Consider the following 21,672-nt stretch of genomic DNA (forward strand, 5'->3'; position numbering starts at 1 on the left):
TCTCACACACACACACACACACACTAGCTTATGTACTCCACTCACCCATCTTCTTGTAATGATGTTAGGTGATACCCTAGATAAAGGGATGATTCACATCCATGGGGGCAGAGCAGTACAGCATGGGATTTTGTCACACTATTCAGAATAGCATGCAATTTAAAACTTATGAATTGTTTATTTCTAAAATTTTCCATTTAATATTTTTTGACCTTGATTGACCGTGGGAAACTGAAACTATGGAAAGTGAAACCAGGGATAAATGGGGATTATTATACTTTCTCAAAACCACTTTACCACCAATTGAACTTTGTGAATACTAGACCTGCTCTGCCATGTGTTTGGAACAAAAGTCAGAAAACTAGAACCCATGGATCAAATCTGGCCCACCATCTGTTTTGTCAGTAAAGTTTTACTGAATCATAGCCCACTTATTTATGTATTGTCTATGTCTTTTTTTGCTCTACAAAAGCAGAACTGAGTAGCTGCAATAAAGGCCATATAGCCCCCCAAAAACCTTATTAACCACCCCTGATCTAGAATTATTCAGCCTCAGTGGATTTTACTGACATCTATTCAATAATGTGAATCACACATCTCCCTCATTGTCTAGCTCACAGGATAGTATATTAAAAGGCCCAAAGCTGCCTCTATAAAATCTTTCTACATAAAACTCTATTATATACACCTGTTAAAATAGCCCAAATTCAGAACACTGAAAACACCAAATGCTGACAAAGATGTGGAGCAATAGAAACTCTCATTCATTGGAGGTGAGAATGCAAAATGGTACAGCCACTTTAGAAGACAGTTTGGTAGTTTCTTACAAAATATGCTCTATATAATCCAGAAATTGTTATCCTTGGTATGGTATTTGCCCAAAGGAGATGGATATATATGCCCACACAAAAGCCTGCACATAGATATTTATAATTGCCAAGGACCTATGTCTGAAGCTAATCCAAAAACCTAGGAGCAAACAAGATGTCCTTCAGAATGGTGAATGGACAAAAAATGTGCTACATCCAGACAATTGAATATTACACAGCAGTAAAATGAGCTATCAATGAAAAGCCATGTAGGAATCTTAAATGCATATTACCTACGTGAGTCAATCTGTATGGACCCAAGTGTACAACATTTTGAAAAAGGCAAAACTATGGAGATAGTAAAAATATCACTGGTTGTCAGGGCTTGGTGAGGGTGGAGAATGATGAATAAGCAAATCACAGAGGATTTTTAGGGCAGCGAAAATATTCTGTACGATACGATATTGGTAGATGCATGTAATTATACTTTTGTCCAAACCCATAGAATATACAACATCAGGAGTGAACCCTAAGGTAAACTATGGACTCTGGGTGATAATGATGTGTCCCTGTAGGTTCATCAGTTGTAACAAATGTACCATTCTGGTGGGAGAATGTTGATGCTGGGGGAGGCCACACAGAGGGTATAGGGGAAATGAAATCTCTGTGCATTCCACTGAATTTTGCTATGAATCTAAAACTGCTCTAAAAAATAAAGTCTATTTTTAAAAACTATCAGTTAATGATATTGTGAAGGCCACTAAGAGCTATTTACCAGCTGTTTCCAGTTTGCACCTTCTGGACAACTCATATAATTGCAGTTCCTTGCTCTTGGGTAGGGCCATGTGACTATAGTAGTTAAGTAGAAGGGACATGTATCACTTCCAAGCTGAAGCAACAGCTTCCAGATCCCTCTTCCCTCTGGCTCAACAACTGGCAAATTCAAGTTTGGGTCTCCCCCGCCCCCCCCCCCAACAAACACACCTGCTAATATCTGGTGAACACACAAGAGAAAGAAATGTCTTTTTTTCCTAAACCTTTTGAGCTTTAGGGGTTGTTTCCCCAGCAATATCTAGTTTTTCTTGACTGACACAGAGATGATCAATAAATTATGTTATTATATTTAAAAAACTATGACTTCTCATTCTGACCCTCCTGTTCAGTCAAGGATACGGCACATTTAATGAAGTTGACCCGGCCATGAATTTCACTTTTCACTCAAAAATAAAAGGAGTCTGAGCACTCAGTGCATGGAAACGCTTTGTAAAATCTTGATCTTCTATTTCCAAGCACCTCAAAATTCCAAGGAGTCACTCTTTCACACTCTCTTCCCCTACAGGAGCCTCTTACTCGTGCCTCTCAATCAAGCCATCTTGGTTCTAACTTCTAGCAGTGGGTAGCCTCCTGGGGAGGAGCGAGGGTTCTCCTTCCTCCCTGATTAATTTTCTCCCAAGATTCGCAGCTCTTACTCCTTCCTCAGAGAACACAGAAGGAGACCGAGTCTAATCAAGTAAAAAAGACTGCAGAAGGTTGTGAAACCCCACAGGTAAAAAAAATATTTCACTGTAAATCATCATTTCTGCTCATGTCTGAGTGTCTCTATTATCATCTCCTTTACTCAACTGGTTCAGAAATCAAGTAGAAGACAAGAGGTTATTTTTGGGGAGCACTCAACCCCCAACAAAGGCCAACTGGTTGCTCTTAGGAAGTTTCCGTAACAACAGACCAATAATCACACATTACCCATTTGCTGTGTGGGGGGTCATGGGTGCTGTGACAACCTTGGAGAATAAGATGGTGACACCTCGATGCAGGCTCATAATGCTCTCTTCCATTTGCAACTCCTTCCTGACACTGTCAGGTTGGCAGAGCAACCCAATCCCCACGAGATCGACATTTTTATGACCTACAAAGGGCTTGCTGAACCCTCAGAGTGACCTGAGTCTCTATAGCAGGGTTCCAACCGATTCTAGAAAGCACCGCCCTCCCCCCCCCCCCCCCTTCGCTGGCACCATCGGCTTATTCTAGTCTTATCTCCCCATCCAAACCTAAAATCACTCTGCTGCACCGATGCTGCAGGAAATGCAGGGCTACTTGGTTATTAGCAAAATGCATAGGAAAACACCCTCTGCAGTTCTTGCAATGCCGCATGGTTTCTAGTTATTTCATCCCTCGGACACACAACTTTCACTTCTTTACAAAGGTTCACATGTGGATGTGACAAATGTGTAGTGACACAGAACGGCAGTTTTGATCAAGTGGTGGCATTTACTTCTGAGATCTAGTAAACCACAGTTGATTGGTGACCCCCTGTGTTCCCTAGGTGCACGATGACCACTTTCAGGGTTATCAACAAATTCAGATGCTGGCACAAGGGCCAATCTGCAGCTTCCTGGTTATAAAGAACAATCCAGCACCTTGATTCAGTCATTCACTCACAAAATCCAGTGAGTCACTAAGTCTTTCTGCAATGACTCTTGAGACACCCTTCAATGTTCTCTACTCCTGTTCTTTTTCAGGTCCATGACATCTCTTGCCTGGACAGCAGGAATGACTAACCTGTCCTCCTGCCCACAGTCTCAGCCTCTGATGCCAGTGCCATGGTGATCGCTGTGGAAAACCAGCATGGCTGCCAAACCACTAGTTAAACCACCTGGTGGCTTTACGCCTGCTCAGCACATGTGTGTTAGTTTCAGATAACAGCAAGGCTCAAGTCCTGACTGCTGCCAACAAGGCAAGTCCTTTAGACACTCCAGGGTATGCTCTCTTCACCTTGGACTGGGAACAGCAAGAGCACCTACCGCATAGAGGTTGAGTGGGGTAATACAAATAAGACTCTTAGCACAGGGTTTGGTCACCCAGTAAGTGCTCAATAAATGTTTGTAATTACCATACGTTCCAAGCACTGAAGGCCTTGCAAATTCTGATTACAACAGACCTTTCAATTCCATCTCCTACCAATCCACACACTGTGTGAGTCCTTTATCCAAAGCGTCTTACCCTGTGCTCACCAGACACTGCTGGCCCACATACCCATCAACTGGATATTGGAACTTTATTTTTACCTTGAGCACGCTTATCCTCAAAATGTCAAAAGTAGTCAGAGTGTCATATGTTTTCAGCAAAGCTTTGCATTAGGAAACAATACTCTAAATTACCAATAGAGAAGATATGTTGCTTTCTTCAATTGGCACGATTTTTTTTTATATCTAATCATCTTTATCTCTAAGAACAAAGGTCATGTTTTCTGAGGGGAAATATGCTGCCACCTTAATCCCCACATATATGCTCTTCTCAGACTCACCAGAAGGGGGAGTGCCAGCATAAAGTAGGGAGCTCCAGCACTCCCTCGCAGGGGACAATAGTTTGTTCCAGAATTCATAAACCAGTGACACTAAGGTTTTTTGTTGTTTTTTTTTTTTTTTAATAATTACCAGAGATCCAGAAGATAGAAGCCTCTCAGCTCTTGCAGCTCTTCATCAATACTTGTCATAGCACAGCCCAAGCTTGCTATGATTATCATAACAAATATTTCTGTGACTTGCATGGACCTGAATTCTAGTTACAGACTAGAAAAACTGAGTTACCTGAATTCAAAATTGCCAATGATTCCTACACTTGCTACACTTCATCCCTGGTCCCCTATGCTAAGCGGAAGCATCACACAAAGCTTACGAGCACAGACTCTGGAGCCAGGCAGCCTAGGTTCAAATCCCGCCTCTGCCACTTGCTAGCTGTGTGATCTTGAGTCAGATACTTAATCTCCCTGTAAAACTCCCTCGTCTATAAAATGGGAACAACCATGGCGCCTATCTCCTAGGTTGTTGTGAAGATTAAATGAGTTGATACATGCAACTATTTAGAAGAGTGTCGGACACAGAGGATACTATATGTGATTTTGCTACTTCTGCCATTACTACCCTGCTGAGCACTTGTTCTGGAGCATCGCAGACAAGGAAAAGAGGAGAGGGCACTGAATCTGTCGCCCTGAGAGCAGCTCAGCAAATGAAACCCTCTCAAGGGATTCGACTCTACATGGAGTCAAAGCTTCCAGCAATGACCACAGGAAGGGGAGAGGTAGTGGAAACCGCAAAAAAAAATTACTGATTTACCCTACATTTCATTTTCAGAAACTCAGGGTGGCTAAAACCCGTAAGAAAATATATGGCTCTAATAACTGCTGATGGTTCATAAACAGCCACCCAGGGGACCCCACACTATTGCGATTGTTATTAATAGAGGAGCTTGACAGTGCCCAGAAATACTGCTCTGACACCTGAAACAGTCTGCCCATACATTACAGACATTCTCACTTCACAACACGGCTTCCACACTCCCCACGGTAAGAATGCTTTCGCACCTCTACCATGTTTACAAACGTCTACCCCTATTACCTGAGTTCGCTTTTATGGATTTCTGCCATTTTTCTTTCCAGCTTCTGTGACTGCTTAGGGAAAATCTCAAACTCACTGATGTAATTCTCAGGATGCTCATCAGGATCGTAATCACCGAGCTCAGCTGTAAGCAGTAAAATGCAGAGAGAGAAAAAGATTAAAAACAACCACAGGGTGCACATGGGATGGCTCCTGCACCCACAAGAAGAGCTTGGAATAAGCTCACCCAATGAAATGCACTTGTGTCCATAGACAGACCACAGCCTAAGTGTCTGGAAGCTTATATTCTAGTTCAGATCTAGCTGTGTGAGCTTGGGCACTCGCCAACCTCTCTGAGTCTCATTTCTTTATCTATACCAGTGATGGCGAACCTTTTGAGCTCGGCATGTCAGCATTTTGAAAAACCCTAACTTAACTCTGGTGCCGTGTCGCATATATAAATTTTTTGATATTTGCAACCATAGTAAAACAAAGACTTATATTTTTTGATATTTATTTTATATATTTAAATGCCATTTAACAAAGAAAAATCAACCAAAAAAATGAGTTCGCGTGTCAGAGGTGTCATAGGTTCGCCATCCCTGATCTACACAATAAATGGATTTGAGTCATTGTTTCTCAATGGGGCAAAATGCAGGCTAAACAATTCTTTGACCTCCCAAGGCATAGTAGGACATTTAGCATCCCTACCCTTCAGGTACTAAGTGCTAGTGACACAGGCAGTCGTTGTGATGGCCAAAAATGCTTCTCCCAATATTTCCAAATGCCCCCGGGGTAGGAGGTGGTGTGCCACCTCTCACTGAAAACCACTGAACAGTCCCTCATGGTTTCTCTCAGAGCCAACTTTCCCTGAGTTCAGGAGTCCCCTAGCTGGAGCTGCCTGCTCTGATATGTGTGTAGGTGTGGCTCATTCAATGACAAGTCACAAGATGAAGGCACCCAAGAGGATTGCACATAAAAATAAATGGATTGCTCTTAAAGAGTGTGTCTCAAAGTCTGGATGAGCATACCAGATTAAGGCTGTTGCTGGATCCTAATGGAGGGTACCTGCAGAGGGCCTTTAAGTATAAAAAGAAATGCCTGCACCTCCCTGAGCGCCCTGAGGGTCTAGAAGAGGATGGACCTGATGTGCATGGACTATAGCCTGGAGCAGCAAAGGTGATGCTCTGGCAGGGAATATATTCTACTGATTCCATGAGTTTGATACGGAATGAGCAAGGAAGGGCAAGCGTCTCAGGCAAAATGGCCCAGAAAGTAGATCAGAGATGGTGGGGAACTTGTATTAGAAAACTTGATCACCTACATGACTTTGAAATAGATTTTTAAAAACCAAGATGCCTTGAGCACGTCTGCAAAATCACATACAACTCTGTATTTTGTATCCTGTCCCTTCATTGTTGACTCATCTAATGACTGTAGGACAAAACTGGGAGGAAAGCTAAGCTCTTTAGAGCTTCTTAATAGGATTCAAATTACAGAGTTCTTAAAACAACCTAAAATGTCTACCACATGAGGAAGAACTTTTAAAATAAGACCCAAAATACCATCAACCATTGGTGGGAAAATTGATTAGTTTGATTGTATCAACATTTTTAGTATTTCTACCCATTAAAGGACATCATAGTCAAAATAATAGATGACAAGTTGAAAGAATATATTTGCAAAATTGAATGCTAACAAGGGCTAATATCTAGAATAAAGAAGAAATCCCTACAAATGAATGAGAAAATGGGCAGGAAGACTAACAGGAAATTGGCTAAAGGATATAAACAGCCAGTTCACAATAGGGGGAACCCAAAGGGTGAGTATATGCAGACATGCTCAAACTCATCCATAATCAGAGCCATGCAAACCAAAACAACTAGGTATCATTTTACACCTGTAAGATTAATAAAAATTTTAGGAAGTCGGGCAATTTTATATGCTGGCAGAGATATGAGGAAATGCAAATACTTGTACACTTCTGAAATATTCTTGATACATGTAGCTCTTTTAGAGACAATCTGGGAGTATTTAGTCAAATTTATTACCCAGCAATCCCACTTCAGGGCATATATTCTAGAAAAACTCTGGGTGCAAAAAAAGAATACGATGGCAACTTGAGTGTTCACTGTCAGTGGGAACAATAAGTAAAATAAGGATGATACACCTTCTGGATACCTGTAGCTTTTAAAAGCAACAAAATAGATGTATACCCAGCAACATAGTCTCCCCAAACAGTGTTCTGAGCATAAAAAGGAATAAAATGAGTTCTACAGTCTCATTTAATTTATAAAACTTTAAAGTGCATATATACTAAATAATACTGATCATTTTATAAGGTTGTATGCAAAGTCAAAGATATGTATGAACCTGGTTGCTGTCGCTGGGAATGGAAATGGAAAATAATGGAAAAGGTTAATCAGTCAATCAAACATAAGAGGCACAAAGGGATCAATGATAAGAATGGCTCATAAACTAATGATTAACTAACATAGTTTCAAAAGAAACACACCCACACATATAGACTCCTGTGAGCTCGCTATGGGCCTAAAATTTAGGAACTGGTATAACCCAATGCAGCCATTTTCCATAGGGAATGGGCCACTGATATGAAACTGGGTCTTCAGTGCAAATGCCAGCTTGCATAGTGGTTGTTTCGGGAGCGCATTGTTTGTGGGGGGTCCTTCTCTCTCCAGGAAAACTTGTGAGGAACAATGGACTCAGCACTGCAAAAAAGTAGCCTGGAAAATGTGTGAAAACTAAGAGAAGAAATGCCATGGAACCTGCACAAGGTGCTGACCAGGTAAACGCCAATGCCTCCCTCACCACAGCCCCTGCTTTCCTGCCCCTGACAGCTTGTCTTTAACTCTGACTTCACCTGAAGCAAAAGGCAGTTTATAAGCGATTAAGAGTTTCTAACTATTCAAATTTTGCTTTCCATACCAAGAGGAGTTGGGTAAACAGCCTATGGTTCTCTCTTCTACACAGACCTTGAGGGTCAAGTTGTGACAAATGACATACAACACATCGGATGGCTGAAACAGGTCCTAGATCATTTTTGAAGAGAATTAATGGTCTGAAAAAAGACAGAGTTGGAGCAGATGAGCGCGATCGGGTGATGGTAAATAGACAGGACAGGCCCGACAATGGCGTTTCCCTGGTGTGGAGAGGACTCATGGCAAAAGAACTTGAGATGCAGGATGTTACAGCGTCAGGGTCAACTTCCTCAGGAGCCTTCCCTGTCTGCCCTTGCTGGACTGGGGCCCAGCTGAGGTCATAGCAGGGAGATGTGTGTCTTTCTTTTTAGCCCTTAACACATATCACAGCTGTCTGTTTACTTGTCTGTCTCCTCCCACCTCACCCCCAGGACTTTGTGTTACACTGCCTGCCTCCTAGCAGCTGTTCTATAAATGTTCAGAGAACACAAAAACAAGTAAGTGAATGAGGTAGGGAGCCAACCACTCTTTCCCAAGAAGAAGAAGAAAGCTGATATTGGTACAATTAGCCAAGTGCCCTGCTTTACGTAACATATTTAGTGGAGAACTTACTGTGCGCCCAACACAGGGGTCCTACAGTGAAAATCCACCCAGAGACCCTCGTGTAAAGGGGATGCATAATAAACTCCAAAACAACTTAACAGGGTCACTTCAGATCTAAGTGCTTAAAAGACAACAAAATGGGTATGAGAAAGGATGATGTAATGATGGGCAGGAGGGAGGCTACTTCAGTAGTCCAGGAAGACTTCTCAGAGGAAGCGACATCTGAACTGAGGTCTGAATTTCTAGTAGGAGCCACAGACCTGCAGGCGTTGAACACACCAGGCAGAGGAGATAAGAACAAGAATCCTGCCCTGTTGCTATTCCATAGAAGGAACAGGAAAGATATTTTTACTGAGAAAGAATGGAAATAGGTCCCTAGGGTCCTGTGTGTTTGCTTTGTAATTTGTCTTTAACATGAAAGAAAATGTGTGGCGTGTCCTGAATATGCCCATTGTGTTCAGTACGTACAAGCGGCAAAACTCGGGGAGGCTGCCTGGTTTTTATACACTCAGAATATACAGAAGCTAAAAGCATGCTCCTTCAAAGAGTGTTGGCAAGTAAAATAAACCAATCATGGAAAGACAAATACCATGTGATCTTACTAACATGTGGAATCTAATGAACACAATAAACAGAAGGACAATATAGAACCAGAGGCACGGATACATGGAACAGACTGACAAATGTCAGAGGGGAGAGGCTGTGGGGCGGACTGTTTAAAGAAGGTGAAGGGATTAGCTAAAGAGCATATATCCATAGCCCATGGACACAGACAATAGTGTGGGGAGGGCCCGGGGAGGGATTGGGGAAAATGGGCAAAGGGGTGGGGGGCAAAATGGGGACATCTGCAATAGTGTCAACAATAAAAAATTTAAATTAATAAAAAAAGAGCATTGGCAAATGAGAAGCCAATGAAAGGTCACATGGCCTCGCCTTCTAATTCTTTACTCTACTTTCCCTATCGCTCTCCATAAGCATAAGCAGTTCCTACAAAGCAGATCTTTATCTGCATTTGTAACGATCTCTAGAGCTGCTGAAGAATGGCTCCAGCACCACAGAACTTTATGGATCTGCTTTTACTGGACTCGCTATAAATGGCCCGTGGACACCACTGCATTTTTTTTAGCTGAAAAATCCTTTGGAGGTCAGCAGTCCATTTGCAACTCTACTCTCTCCACAGCATCTGTGTGTGGTCAGTGAGGATACATCGAGACAACAAGGGCCCCCATCATCTGGATGGAGCCTTTGTGACTTTATCTCAAACATAAAAAGGATGGAGAGTCTCCCATTACAGACCCATATTGAGTTTGCCCTTGGAGAATTGACCATTATTCACTCATGCCTAGCCGCGTTCTGAAATCCTCACATGTGGGTTTGCTGCTTGGATTAGTATCGATCCACGTCTCCCTTAGAGAACACAGGGCTCCCTGACTAGGAACTTGCCGTCCTCACAGGGAAGGGGGAGAACTATGGGTTTCCATCTCCTTAGCTCGGATGTAAGAGAGGAGGCTTTCAGAAGCACGTGTCCCACCTCTGGGCAGACGCAAGGACCTTTCCCATCACAGTATCACTGTCGTTCTGACTTTAAATGTGACTATCCCCAAGGGTGTCAACACCTCTGCCAAAATCTGCTGAGCATCACTAGTTTGCTCCCCGAGGAAGGGGAGCATCAGCACAGACACATCCTTTAGAATTCCCAGAGGGCACACACCTCACAAGATCATTTCCCAGCACAGAGCATCCCTCAGGGACAGCTCTGCCTATCACAACCTCGGGAGAAGGATGGGTCTCTCTCTCCAACTGTGAGTGGAGCTTGGAATTGTGATCAGCAGATGACTGTCAGGATCCACGTATTGTTGTTCCAGTCCCTTTATAAGGGTGACATGCTCACTTGGTCCCTGTCTCTCTCCCCCTCCCTCCCTTCCCTTCTCAGATAAACATGTCATTAGCATTCATGCTACAAATGGCTGGATCACCTGAGTCCTTCTGAACATCCCCTGCCACCAGCTGCCTCCCGACTGGCCCAGGGGAACAGAACATCTGAGTCATACAATAGCCTGTGGGCCTGGCCTCCCCTCACCACCCTGCGTGGCTGGAGAAGCTGAAGAATTAGATACAGTGTACGTGTATCCATATGAATGAATAAATGCAAACATATATGTATATATGTTCTGACATTTCACTCCAATGTTTGAATTTACATCTATCTTCCTGAACACAGTTTCTCCTCAGTGTACCCATTCAGCCCTACAGCGGGTGGTCAGCACTTGGCACTCTGAGCATAGAACACCCACAATCCTTCAGGGCTTCTCATAAAGTCCCACATTCTGAGCTCTGCCATGGGCCTTGAGGACCCTTTGTTTTTGCAGAGGCCCCTGTGACCACCACAGCCCGACCTTCCACCAGACCCTGCTGGCTTGAGAGGAAAGATGACCAGGGGCTCTGGTGCCGAGTACCCAGCCCTGCCTGGCCTCAAACCATGGACACCAGCAGGACAGGCACAGGGCGGGGGTGGGGGGCGGGGGGGAGGAAGGAAGGGTAAGGGGGACCTCTGAGCAGCCGAATCTCTATAGTCCAGTTCAACTTACCTTGAATGATGCACGCACCCAGGTAGGCAGCATCTGAGAAGGAGCAGAGTAGTCGACCGTGGAAAATATCTCTCTTAATTTGCAGGTACAGAAGGTACCTGCAATACAAAGGAAAGAGTCCCCCTAAGTGTCAGTGATTGCTCATGTTCTATCCACCTGTATCAGCAGCGCCTTCCGCAGCCCCAGGAGTGGCTGAGACATGCCCGCCCCTTGGGGGGCCAGCGCAGAAAACAAAGGGGCCCTCAGAATCCAGAGAACAGCCCCGTGTCTGTGGCAGCTTCCAAAGCTGGGGGGCTGGCCGTCTTCCAAGAGACATGAGAAGGACCAAGGAAAGCCAGAGGGCCAGCAGCCACTGTCCCTGGCAGGAGGTCCCACAGGACGACACCCACCGGTACATGCTTCCCACGTTCTGTGTGAAAGTCAGGAAATGGATGAACTCAGTACACGGAAACCAGTCTCCAGGACACAGACTCAACAGCAATCCATCTCAAGATGACTTTGTTATGAGGCCAGAAAGCAAATTAATTCATAACTGGAGTTGTCACCTATTTAGTGTCCTCTCCCCTCTGCCGGGACAGCAAACTCAGATGCCTGCAGAGGCAGGCAAACCTGATAAGGACTGAAAGGAGCTGGCATAAGGGGGCCAGGGAAGCAGAATGGAGAGCGCTGGCCCCATGAAGGGGTCAGCCGCCACACAGTTCCAGCCTGATGCTACTGCATAGAAAACAGGCCAAATGCATCCAGCTTTTCAGGAAATCAGGAGATGGATTTAGAAATTGTGAACCAAAAGGGGCCCCCTTGGCAAGCATGACAACTCAGTAACTGAAAGTGACCACACGAGGTGTTCCGATGATAAGAAACTCCTAACTGAACGGGTTATGGGGGAGGTCACATTCCAAGGCCTATGTGGTAGATTAGACTCTACCTTGATCCATTGTTTTTGTGCATCTAGAATAACATACTTAAAATGTCAGAGCGATCTCTTCTCCAGACCTCCAGAGGTAAACACTGGTGAGGGGTGAAACAAGGCCAACATTCCTCATTATTCTCTTTACCCACATACCTCTGTAAATTATGTAGGCTAACGGTGAACTGTCCTGCACCCACCATGTAAAGGAAGCGTGTATCCCTCCGTTTTACTTTTTATCCATCCTAGAGATTTCCCTGCTTTGCTTCCTTCCGCCTCCTCCATCTGCAACCGTTGGATTTCATGCAGACCTTTCCTACGTCTTCTCCTTTGATTCTAGTGTATAAAATAAACTGCTATTCCCCGGGGGCATTATCTCGTTCCCTTGAGGAGACATTGCTTCTGGGACTAGCCCTCAAAATCATGGCTCATCATACACTCTTTAGGCCTTCCTTTAGGTTTAGAATTTCTTTCACTGAAAAAGTAAAACCCTTTGAATTTTAAACATTGCAACAAATTCTGTTTTTAAAATTACTGGGGCACCAAACAGGAAAAAAAATACACTTGTGCCCGATTCAGCCAGGGGAGAGGGACACATCAGCATTATTCAGAGTAGCTAAAAAGTGGGAAAGCCCAATGCCCATCAACTGATGAAAAGGTAAAAGGCACGTGAATGCAATGGGATATGATTCAACCACATAAGGAATGAAGTACTGATTCATGCACAACAGGGATGAACCTTGGGAATATGACACTAAGTGCAAAGAAGCCAGTCACAGAATACTACATAGTATGGTTCTATTTATATGAAATGTCTTGAATAGGCAAATCTTTAGAGGCAGAAAGTGGATTAGTGGCTGCCAGGGAATGACTGCTGGGCTATGGGGTTTCCTACTGGGGTGACAAAAATACTCTGGCATTAGATTGTGGTGATGGTGGCACAAGGTTGTGATCACATCAAACCCGTTTAAAGTGTGCACTGCAATATTTTCCAAAAGAAATGAATACTTTTGAAAATCTAAATTGCCTTAGAATAGTGATTCTCAAATGTTGACATGCTGCAGGGCTATGAAAATAGAGACTGCTGGGTCCCAGTTCCCAGCTGATGCTGCTGGTGTGAGGCCTCACTCCACAAGGTCGCAGCGTACTAGAAATTGATCAAATCTTTCCTCTTTTAAAAAAGAAGGTGAACTACCAGGGCACCTGCCATAAGTTTCTTTTCTACCTGCTAAACGTGTGCACTGAACAGAAAGCATTCCTTGCCACTTTGTGTGATAAGTTTAGCGTAAAAAAGAGTTTCCAATAACTATTTCCTGATGAATGAGAGGTCTGGGTTCTAATCCTGTAAATTAGAAATCCAGTTGGACAAAAGCTTCCCGAGAAAGGAAAAATCAGCTTTCACAACATCGAAGCCTGGGTGCTGGCTCCTATCCGTCATCTCCAGAGATAATCATGGATTACTGTGGATTCAACATAATCCACTGAGCCTTCAAAATCGTTGCAGGCTCAGGTGCTCATTGTTAAATACAATAACCACTAAAAAAATAATGATGATGCCTTTTCCTTTAGCATCACATCTGCAGAATGAAAGGATTATGCACCCAAAGGACCTGGGCCTCCGTTATTGTGCCACCATTAATGACATTGCTTCTCTCCCTGGCCTGAATTTAAACATGGTTCTGACTAAAACATTAAAACCAATATACTTTGATGATATCTAATCGTATACAGCACTTACCAAAAAAAAAAGGGGGGGGGGACTGTAAGATGACAGCATAAATGGAGAGTTAGAGAATGAAAAATGATTTCAAAAGTCTTTTGTGTATTTGTGTGGTTTTCCTCTTTTAAATCTTCCCTTTTCCCCAATGTTTCTTTACCCCTAAGCATGGTCATAAATATGATCTTAACTTCTTCTATATTAAATTCATCTTAAATTTTAGATTAATCTTACAATAAAATAATTTCTCAAACAAGAAAAACCTAACTCTTTCAAGATAGGGTTTAAACCATAGGCGCCTGGGCATTGCACAGTTTTTAGATTCATTTTGAATACTAAGGACCATAATGACTAAGAAAAGCTCATCTCCACTGTTCAAGGACTGAGCATCATCTTAATTTCCTTCAGAGACATAAAAATGTTCACAATTTTCCATTACTCAGACTTTAGCTGTTCAAGCAAATGCCTGTGAATGCTAGCAAATTTAATTGAGAGGGATTTAACTCAAGTTATTAGCTAAAACTTTATTCTCTTTTACTTTCAAACGGGACTTTTCTCAACCACAAAAGATCTATTGTTAATTTCTATTATGACACTATCAATTTTTGTCCTCCACACAAGATTATAGAGAACATAAATGACAAAAGTGAGCCATTTGGGCCCCTGGTGGTTCTTCCTAATTATACTGTTAGCACCACCCAGAGAGCAGGACAAGTCTCTCTCTCTCTCTCTCTCCCTCTCTCTCTCTCTCTCTCTCTCTCTGGAAGCTCAGAAGCTCCTGTTCCCTGGGCTATAGAAAAAGTGGGAACTGAAGAACTTATCAAATAAATGAATAAATTTTTGAGCCATGAGCAGGCAAAATATGGCATGAGTCCATTTACATGAAATGTCTAGAACAGGTAAATCCATGGAGACAGCAAGTAGATTAGTGGTTCCCAGGGGCTGGAAGACAGGAGACTGAGTGCTGGCTGCTAGTAGGTGCAGTGTTTCCTTTGGGGTGGTGAGAAAATGTTCTGGAACTCTCCAGTGGTGATGGTTGCCTAACATTGTGAATGTGCTTAATGCCAATGAATTGTACACTTTGAAATGGTGGAAATTCATTTATGTTATATGAATTTTACCTCAATTAAAAAAGACACACACACAGCAGGTCAGATTACAAAATCCGAACCACCACTTATAATGTCCATTACCTATGTATCTCTCCTTTCCACACCTGTCCCTGCCCCCGCCCCCAAGCACAACCCTCACTGAATGACTGTGTACTAGTTCATAATAAAGAAACCATCTGCGCCCTCAGTGCCACTATGGTCAAGCTCTACCAGGCATTCGCAGATAATGAGAAAGCTACATATCCAAGAACCCAGCACATCCCCTGCAAATGAGGATCAGCAAAGGGCACTTGTTTCTCTGTTGCATTCGTACCTGCGGAGGTTATTTTGAGAGATAATTATGCAGAGTGATTTCTGCGGTCACCAAATCAGAGCCTCATCAAGAACTTAACACAGAACGACTCTTCCCCCTCCACTGAATCGGCCCCTCTGGGACCTGATCAGCTGCACTGGCCCACGCTGTTCACGGAAGCAAAACCCCCAGAATGTGGCCTCAGCACGGGGGAGGCCTGAGAATCGGAATATTCAGAGAGGTGGGCTGAGAAGAGTCTACCAGGAGAGGGAAGCCAGCCCCACCGTCAGTCATTTAGTGAGCGGAATGCAGGATGGCAAACAGTCCATTCTATCAAGTGGTCTCTTCCCTCCCAGAAAAGCTGAGATCCAGAAGATAGGCGCTCGGGGCTTCACTCACTATGAATTTGCCCATATCCTAAAGACCGTCATCTTCTATCTATTTTTAGCACCCTACTGTCAGATGTTTGCAGGGAGTACCTCCTCCTTAGAACCGCTGCTTTTCTGTGCACTTAATTACACTCCCCATGACAAGTGTTTGAAAAATCCTGAGACAATTAAGTGCAAGAGAAACATTCCAAGCCATGATGCCGAGCTGAGTGCCCACATTGTTGGTACCTCCAGCCTGGAAGACTCAAAGGACCTGGATGGTTTGTGGGAGGGGGAGGAAGGGTTATGTTAAACATAAAATAAATGAAAAATACCTTGTGAGCTCTTCTTTAATCTTCAGGGGTTCATGTGGGTAGAATTTCACTCTAAAGCACATGGTGTATGGTGGATGAGCTGAAACATCATAAAAAAAAAAAAAAAGGCATGAGAAAAGCAGCAAAACACCATGGACTCAAACATTCATAGGAAAGTCAGCCATGAGGCCTTGCAGCCCAGCCTGGGGATGGGGTAGGGGAGAGGGTGATTTTCTGGATGAAGCAGGTATCATAGCCAAGAAAACAAGGCCATAGTGACAACCAAACTCAAAACTCCACAGGATGCCCAAACCGAATGCAGGGGTGGTCATAAATGTGATCTTAACTTCTCCCGTAGCACTCTAGTCCCTAGCACATCTTTCCACTTCACAGCGCCCCTCCCCTCCTTCATTCTCTCTGGGTCAAAGCTTCAGAGAACATTTCTGACTCTCCCCACCCCCTTGTGAGAAATTGCCCGTAAGCACTACCCAGGTTTTTGGCCAAGCCTGTGAGGTAGAAAGATGTCACTGCACATGACCAGTTTTCCCAAAGCGATGGTGCCTTTGAACTAAAACTGAGATTTTTAAAATGGAATCAGCCACGCACAGATCCTTCTTTGTATATTTTTCATAATAGTTTAGTGTTATCTATTTATGAGGCAGTCGCTTGTATGAAAATACTTTTTTAACTTCCTGATTTGTCTGAATCAAGATCAGTACTAAGCAGACTGAAATTCTGGTTGATATCCATGATTCTGGAATGTTCTAATTGCATTAAATACCCAGAACTCAATGACCAGCTAAAGGGATTCGATGAAATTTCTGACACTTTTAATTATAAGACCACCGTTGACTGGCAATGTTAACCTAATAAATACACACAAGTACAATAAGATGCATGTGATGGTTAGTATTTCTATTTCTGCAGATCTGACATTCCCACTCATGCCTCGCTTTTGTCTCAGAGTGGCTACTTGGCATCAGCTCTGAGTCTACATCAATGAAACAGCATCCATTCTCCCCCAAATCCTCTCTCATTATAAGCAGGGGTTAAATCACCAGCCAACTCTACAATATCTGGGCTCTTCTGAATGCAGGCAAATTCTTTATGTAGAAAGGACTATTAGCATCAAATATGAATGTATAATGAGGATAGTTTAAAAGGGAAAATAAATCTTAAAAATAATTAGAAAGAAAGCATCTGCCAGACAGGAATACAGCAGTATCTTTCTGGCTATCTCAGCAGAGAGAAACAAATTAAAAATATACACACACATTGCCCTGGCCAGTATGCTAAATGGTTAGAGCACTGGCCTGCGCACCAAAGGGTCACAGGTTCAATTCCCAGTCAAGGGCATGTACCTGGGTTGCAGGTTCAATACCTGGCCCTGGTTGGGGCATGTGCAAAAGATAACCCATTGATGTGTCTCTCTCACATCTATGGATTTTTTTTCTCTCTCACCCCTCTCTCCCTTCCACTCTTTCTAAAAATCAATGGGAAAAATATCCTCAGGTGAGGTTTAATAAAATACACACACACACACACACACATGCACACACACACATGCACATACACATGCACACACACTTATGTCAGAGCTCTCCATTCAATGTTCTCCTTCCCCACTGGAACTAGCAAACTTCTGAGTTGGGTGCTCCTAACCCAATCCTGTGTTCCCTAGATTTAAGAAAGGAAACATTTTCTGGAACATGAGGAGAAAATGAGCACCTCCTATACAGCAACAAAACAAAGAAGAAAATACAACTGATTCTTAAATCATTCATCTTTCATGATATCTAGAAATTCTGTTTTGACTTAAAATATTTTATCTTTACACATTTCCAAGATTTATTTTAAATTGTTTAAACAATCACTCTAAAGCAGTGGTTCTCAACCTGTGGGTTGCGACCCCTTTGGCGGTCGAACAACCCTTTCACAGGGGTTGCCTAAAACCATCTTGCATATCAGATATTTACATTACGATTCATAACAGTAGCAACATTACAGTTATGAAGTAGCAACGAAAATAATTTTATGGTTGGGTCACAACATGAGGAACTGTATTTAAAGGGCCAGAAGATTGAGAACCACTGCTCTAAAGAATTAAAACTAATGATCATTTTATTATAAAATCCATGGATTGTCCTTAACAGAAAGATCAAAAGTTTTTATAAGAACAACAGAGCAAAAAATGGAAATAACTAAGAAAGTTTTCTCCTTCCTTCCTTTCATTAAAGTCCTCAAAATTAATCCATGATTAAGCCCAACCAATGAAGATGATGGATGGATGGATGGATGGATGGATGGATGGATGGATGGATGGATGGTGATGGATGGATGGTGATGGATAGATAAGCCAACCCCTTTCACTTTCCGTCACTCAGGTCCCCACCCACCTCAAACTCTCCACCACTGTTAATAACTTCATCTACATTCTCCCACCCCTTTTACACCTTCACCCAAATATATGCGAACATGATTACATATGTGAGAGTTTTTTTTATAATTTAGTCTCACAAAACAAGATCATACTACAGATGTTTCTCTTGCTTTTCTCACTTAATTCTATGTTCTCCCCACCCCTCCAGGATGGTAGATATAGATCTATAATAACTGCATAATCACACTATGGAGAGACCAGAATTTACTCCACTACTTCCACTCTTCTCTTTTATCATCATTCAGGTTATTTCCATATTTTTGCAATTCAAACAATATATACACATGTATATATTTATTAAAAGATATATGTATATTTTTTATATTTTTACATATTTAAAGTGTTACATCCTACATAATAAAAGGCTAATATGCAAATCAACCAAACGATAGAATGACCAGTCACTATGACACACACAGACCACCAGGGGGCAGATGCTTAATGCAGGAGCTGCACCCTGGTGGTCAGTGCGCTCCCACAGGGGGAGCATAGCTCAGCCAAAAGCCGGGCTCCAGTGGAGGTGGCGGGAGCAGCAGGCGGACATCCCCAGAGGGGTCCTGAACTGTGAGAGGGCACAGGATGGGCTGAGGGACACCCCCCCGCCTCACCCCAGTGCACAAATGCCATGCACCGGGCCTCTAGTATATTTATAAAAGAACATATTCACAGGGGTATATGTATTTATATAATTGTGCACATATCATTAAATACTTGTATTTTTATTTCTATAACACAGCCTCCCAAAATTTGAACTGTTGAGTCAGCAGATATGAGAAAATATCTTAGAGAAAACAGAAAAATGAAAGCAAACTTAAGGTAAATTGGGGAAAGTAGGACCACAGAAGATGGTCCCATACTAGAGCTGTCATTCTTTTCCCCTACCTAGTCAGCATATCTTTTTATCGTGCCCTGGGCTGGCTTTCATAGTTATCTGAGTTCATTAGATACAAATCAGGACTCACACTCATTCCAAGGGATCAAGCTGTGAGGCTCACAGGCAGCACCCCAGGCAATCATCTTTGAGAACCCCTGATGGTAGGAAGTCCTTCCACCCAGTCATCCTCGTTCCAGGACCTAAAGCTCCACATGGTTTAATGCTTCTCCTACACACAGAGCCCTTCCATCATTTGAAGAGAGTGCTATGGTCCTTCCGAGTCTTCTCTAAAATAAACAGCCCCAGTTCTTTTAACCGTTCCTCAGGTGAAGCAGTTTTGAATGACCTGGGTTTATTCCTGTCTACTCCGTGTTTCCTGGAGCATGTGGTCCCAGGGGTTGCCACATCTGCTCAGATGAGGGGACCATCACCAGCATCACTTTGAACATAATTGTTGCTTCCCCCAAGCAGCCTCATCTCATTTTTAATTCACTCTGAGTTTACAATAGACAAACTTTCCATATATGCTATTGCTAAGTCTTACATAAAAAGTCACTAAGTTCCTGACCTCTCCCTCCATTCTCTAGGACAGTGATGGCGAACCTATGACACGCGTGTCAGAGGTGACACGCGAACTCATTTTTTTGGTTGATTTTTCTTTGTTAAATGGCATTTAAATATATAAAATAAATATCAAAAATATAAATCTTTGTTTTGCTATGGTTGCAAATATCAAAAAATTTTTATATGTGACACGGCACCAGAGTTAAGTTAGGGTTTTTCAAAATGCTGACACTCCGAGCTCAAAAGGTTCGCCATCACTGCACTAGGCTGTGATGGTAGCAGAGAGTAATACAAGGTACTAGTGATACACTCACAGGCATAGGCTACACTATTTAAATGTGAGCTTTTGTTTTGTGGGGACCAACACTCCTATCTGAAGATGAGAAGGAAAGGGGGGTAGGAAATGGGAGGAAGGGGATGGAGAAGACCAAATTCAATTCAACAACTCCACAGCTGAAAAACATTTTACTCAGCTATGTAAGTGCCAAAAATTAGAATACCACTGAGTAGCAAAGAAGGAAAAAATCCACTTAAAAATGCCAGGAGCACATAATTACACAGAAAATGGCAGGGGTTCTTTCTAACAGCCCTCCCTTACCTGCCAGATAGGGCTGAGGAGGCCAAGTGTCTCCATAGGGCAGCTCAGGGGCCCTGTTCTGCGTCAGCAGATCCTGGGGTATAATCATCTGGGTAGTTTGTTACCAGTGAGAACACAGGGAGAAGAACAGGCATTTGTAAAGCAGAGACAGGCTTTCTCATCTGCACTTTGAGACCTTGCCCAGAAATGGGGGTGGGGATGCCAAAGGATTAGGTAAACAGGCTCCCAGGCAAAAATGAAAAAAATAAAAAACTTTCTATTATTAACCAACAAACACCCTCAAGTCTTTGTAGAAACAAATAGGACATTTTTTGCAAATAAAATATTACTTAGCAGCTTTTCTTAAAATGTGGAGGTCTTCCCCCAATCACTGTAAATCACTACAGAAAAAAACCAATTTCAGGAATCCTATCTAATAAAAGAGAAAAATGGTAATTGGCGTACGACGATACCCTTTTCATTGGCTAATCAGGGCTATATGCAAATTAACTGCCAACTATGATTGGCAGTTAACTGCCAACTAAGATTGGCAGTTAACTGCCAACAAGATGGCGGTTAATTTGCATATGTAGGCACAATGCAGGGAGGCGAAAAGGAAAGCAGGAAGAAGCCCCCTGCCACTGACAGTGATCGGAAACCCAGGGGGGAGCTAAGAGCTGGGGGGCAGGGCAAAGGCGGCCCTGGGGCCGCCTTTGCCCTGCCCCCGAGCCAGGATTGGAGAATCAGGCGCCTTTGCCGCCCTGGCCAGTGATAGCAGGAAGTAGGGGTGGAGCCAGCGATGGGAGCTGGGCACAGTCGAAGCTGGCAGTCCCGGGAGCTAGGGGTCCCTTGCCTGGGCCTAAAGCGAAGCCCACGATCGCGGGGCCACTGCCACTGCAGGTCCCCACTGCCCGGGCTGGACACCTAGGCCAGAGGCATTAGGCCTGGGCAGGGGCGGAGCCTGCAACCGCGGGGAGCTGTGGGTCCCCTGCCCAGGCCTGAAACCTCTGCCAGAGGCCTCAGGCCTGGTCAAGGGGCCGATCTGGTGATTGGTGATCGGAGGGTGATGAGGGTCAACTCCTCTGGCCGAGGCCTCAGGCCTGGGCGGGGGCCGGAGCCAGTGATCAGGGGGAGATGGGGGTCCCCTGTCCAAGCCTGACACCTCTGGCGGAGGCGTCAGGCCTGGGCAAGGGGC

General features: G+C 43.5%; 1 protein-coding gene across 2 annotated transcripts in view; it reads right to left on the reverse strand.

The window, feature by feature from the left end:
- FRMD3 (FERM domain containing 3) overlaps positions 1-21,672 on the reverse strand; it is a 240,329-nt gene that overhangs the window by 64,889 nt on the left and 153,768 nt on the right. For both annotated transcript variants that reach the window (XM_059657012.1, XM_059657011.1), the window contains exons 4-6: positions 16,044-16,122; positions 11,313-11,410; positions 5,204-5,327 (exon numbers count right to left, since the gene is read on the reverse strand). In XM_059657012.1, the coding sequence (XP_059512995.1) occupies positions 5,204-5,327; positions 11,313-11,410; positions 16,044-16,122 (301 nt within the window). The remainder of the gene's footprint in view (positions 1-5,203; positions 5,328-11,312; positions 11,411-16,043; positions 16,123-21,672) is intronic.

This window comes from Myotis daubentonii, chromosome 11, assembly GCF_963259705.1.
Source record: "Myotis daubentonii chromosome 11, mMyoDau2.1, whole genome shotgun sequence".
Classification (NCBI taxonomy): domain Eukaryota; kingdom Metazoa; phylum Chordata; class Mammalia; order Chiroptera; family Vespertilionidae; genus Myotis; species Myotis daubentonii.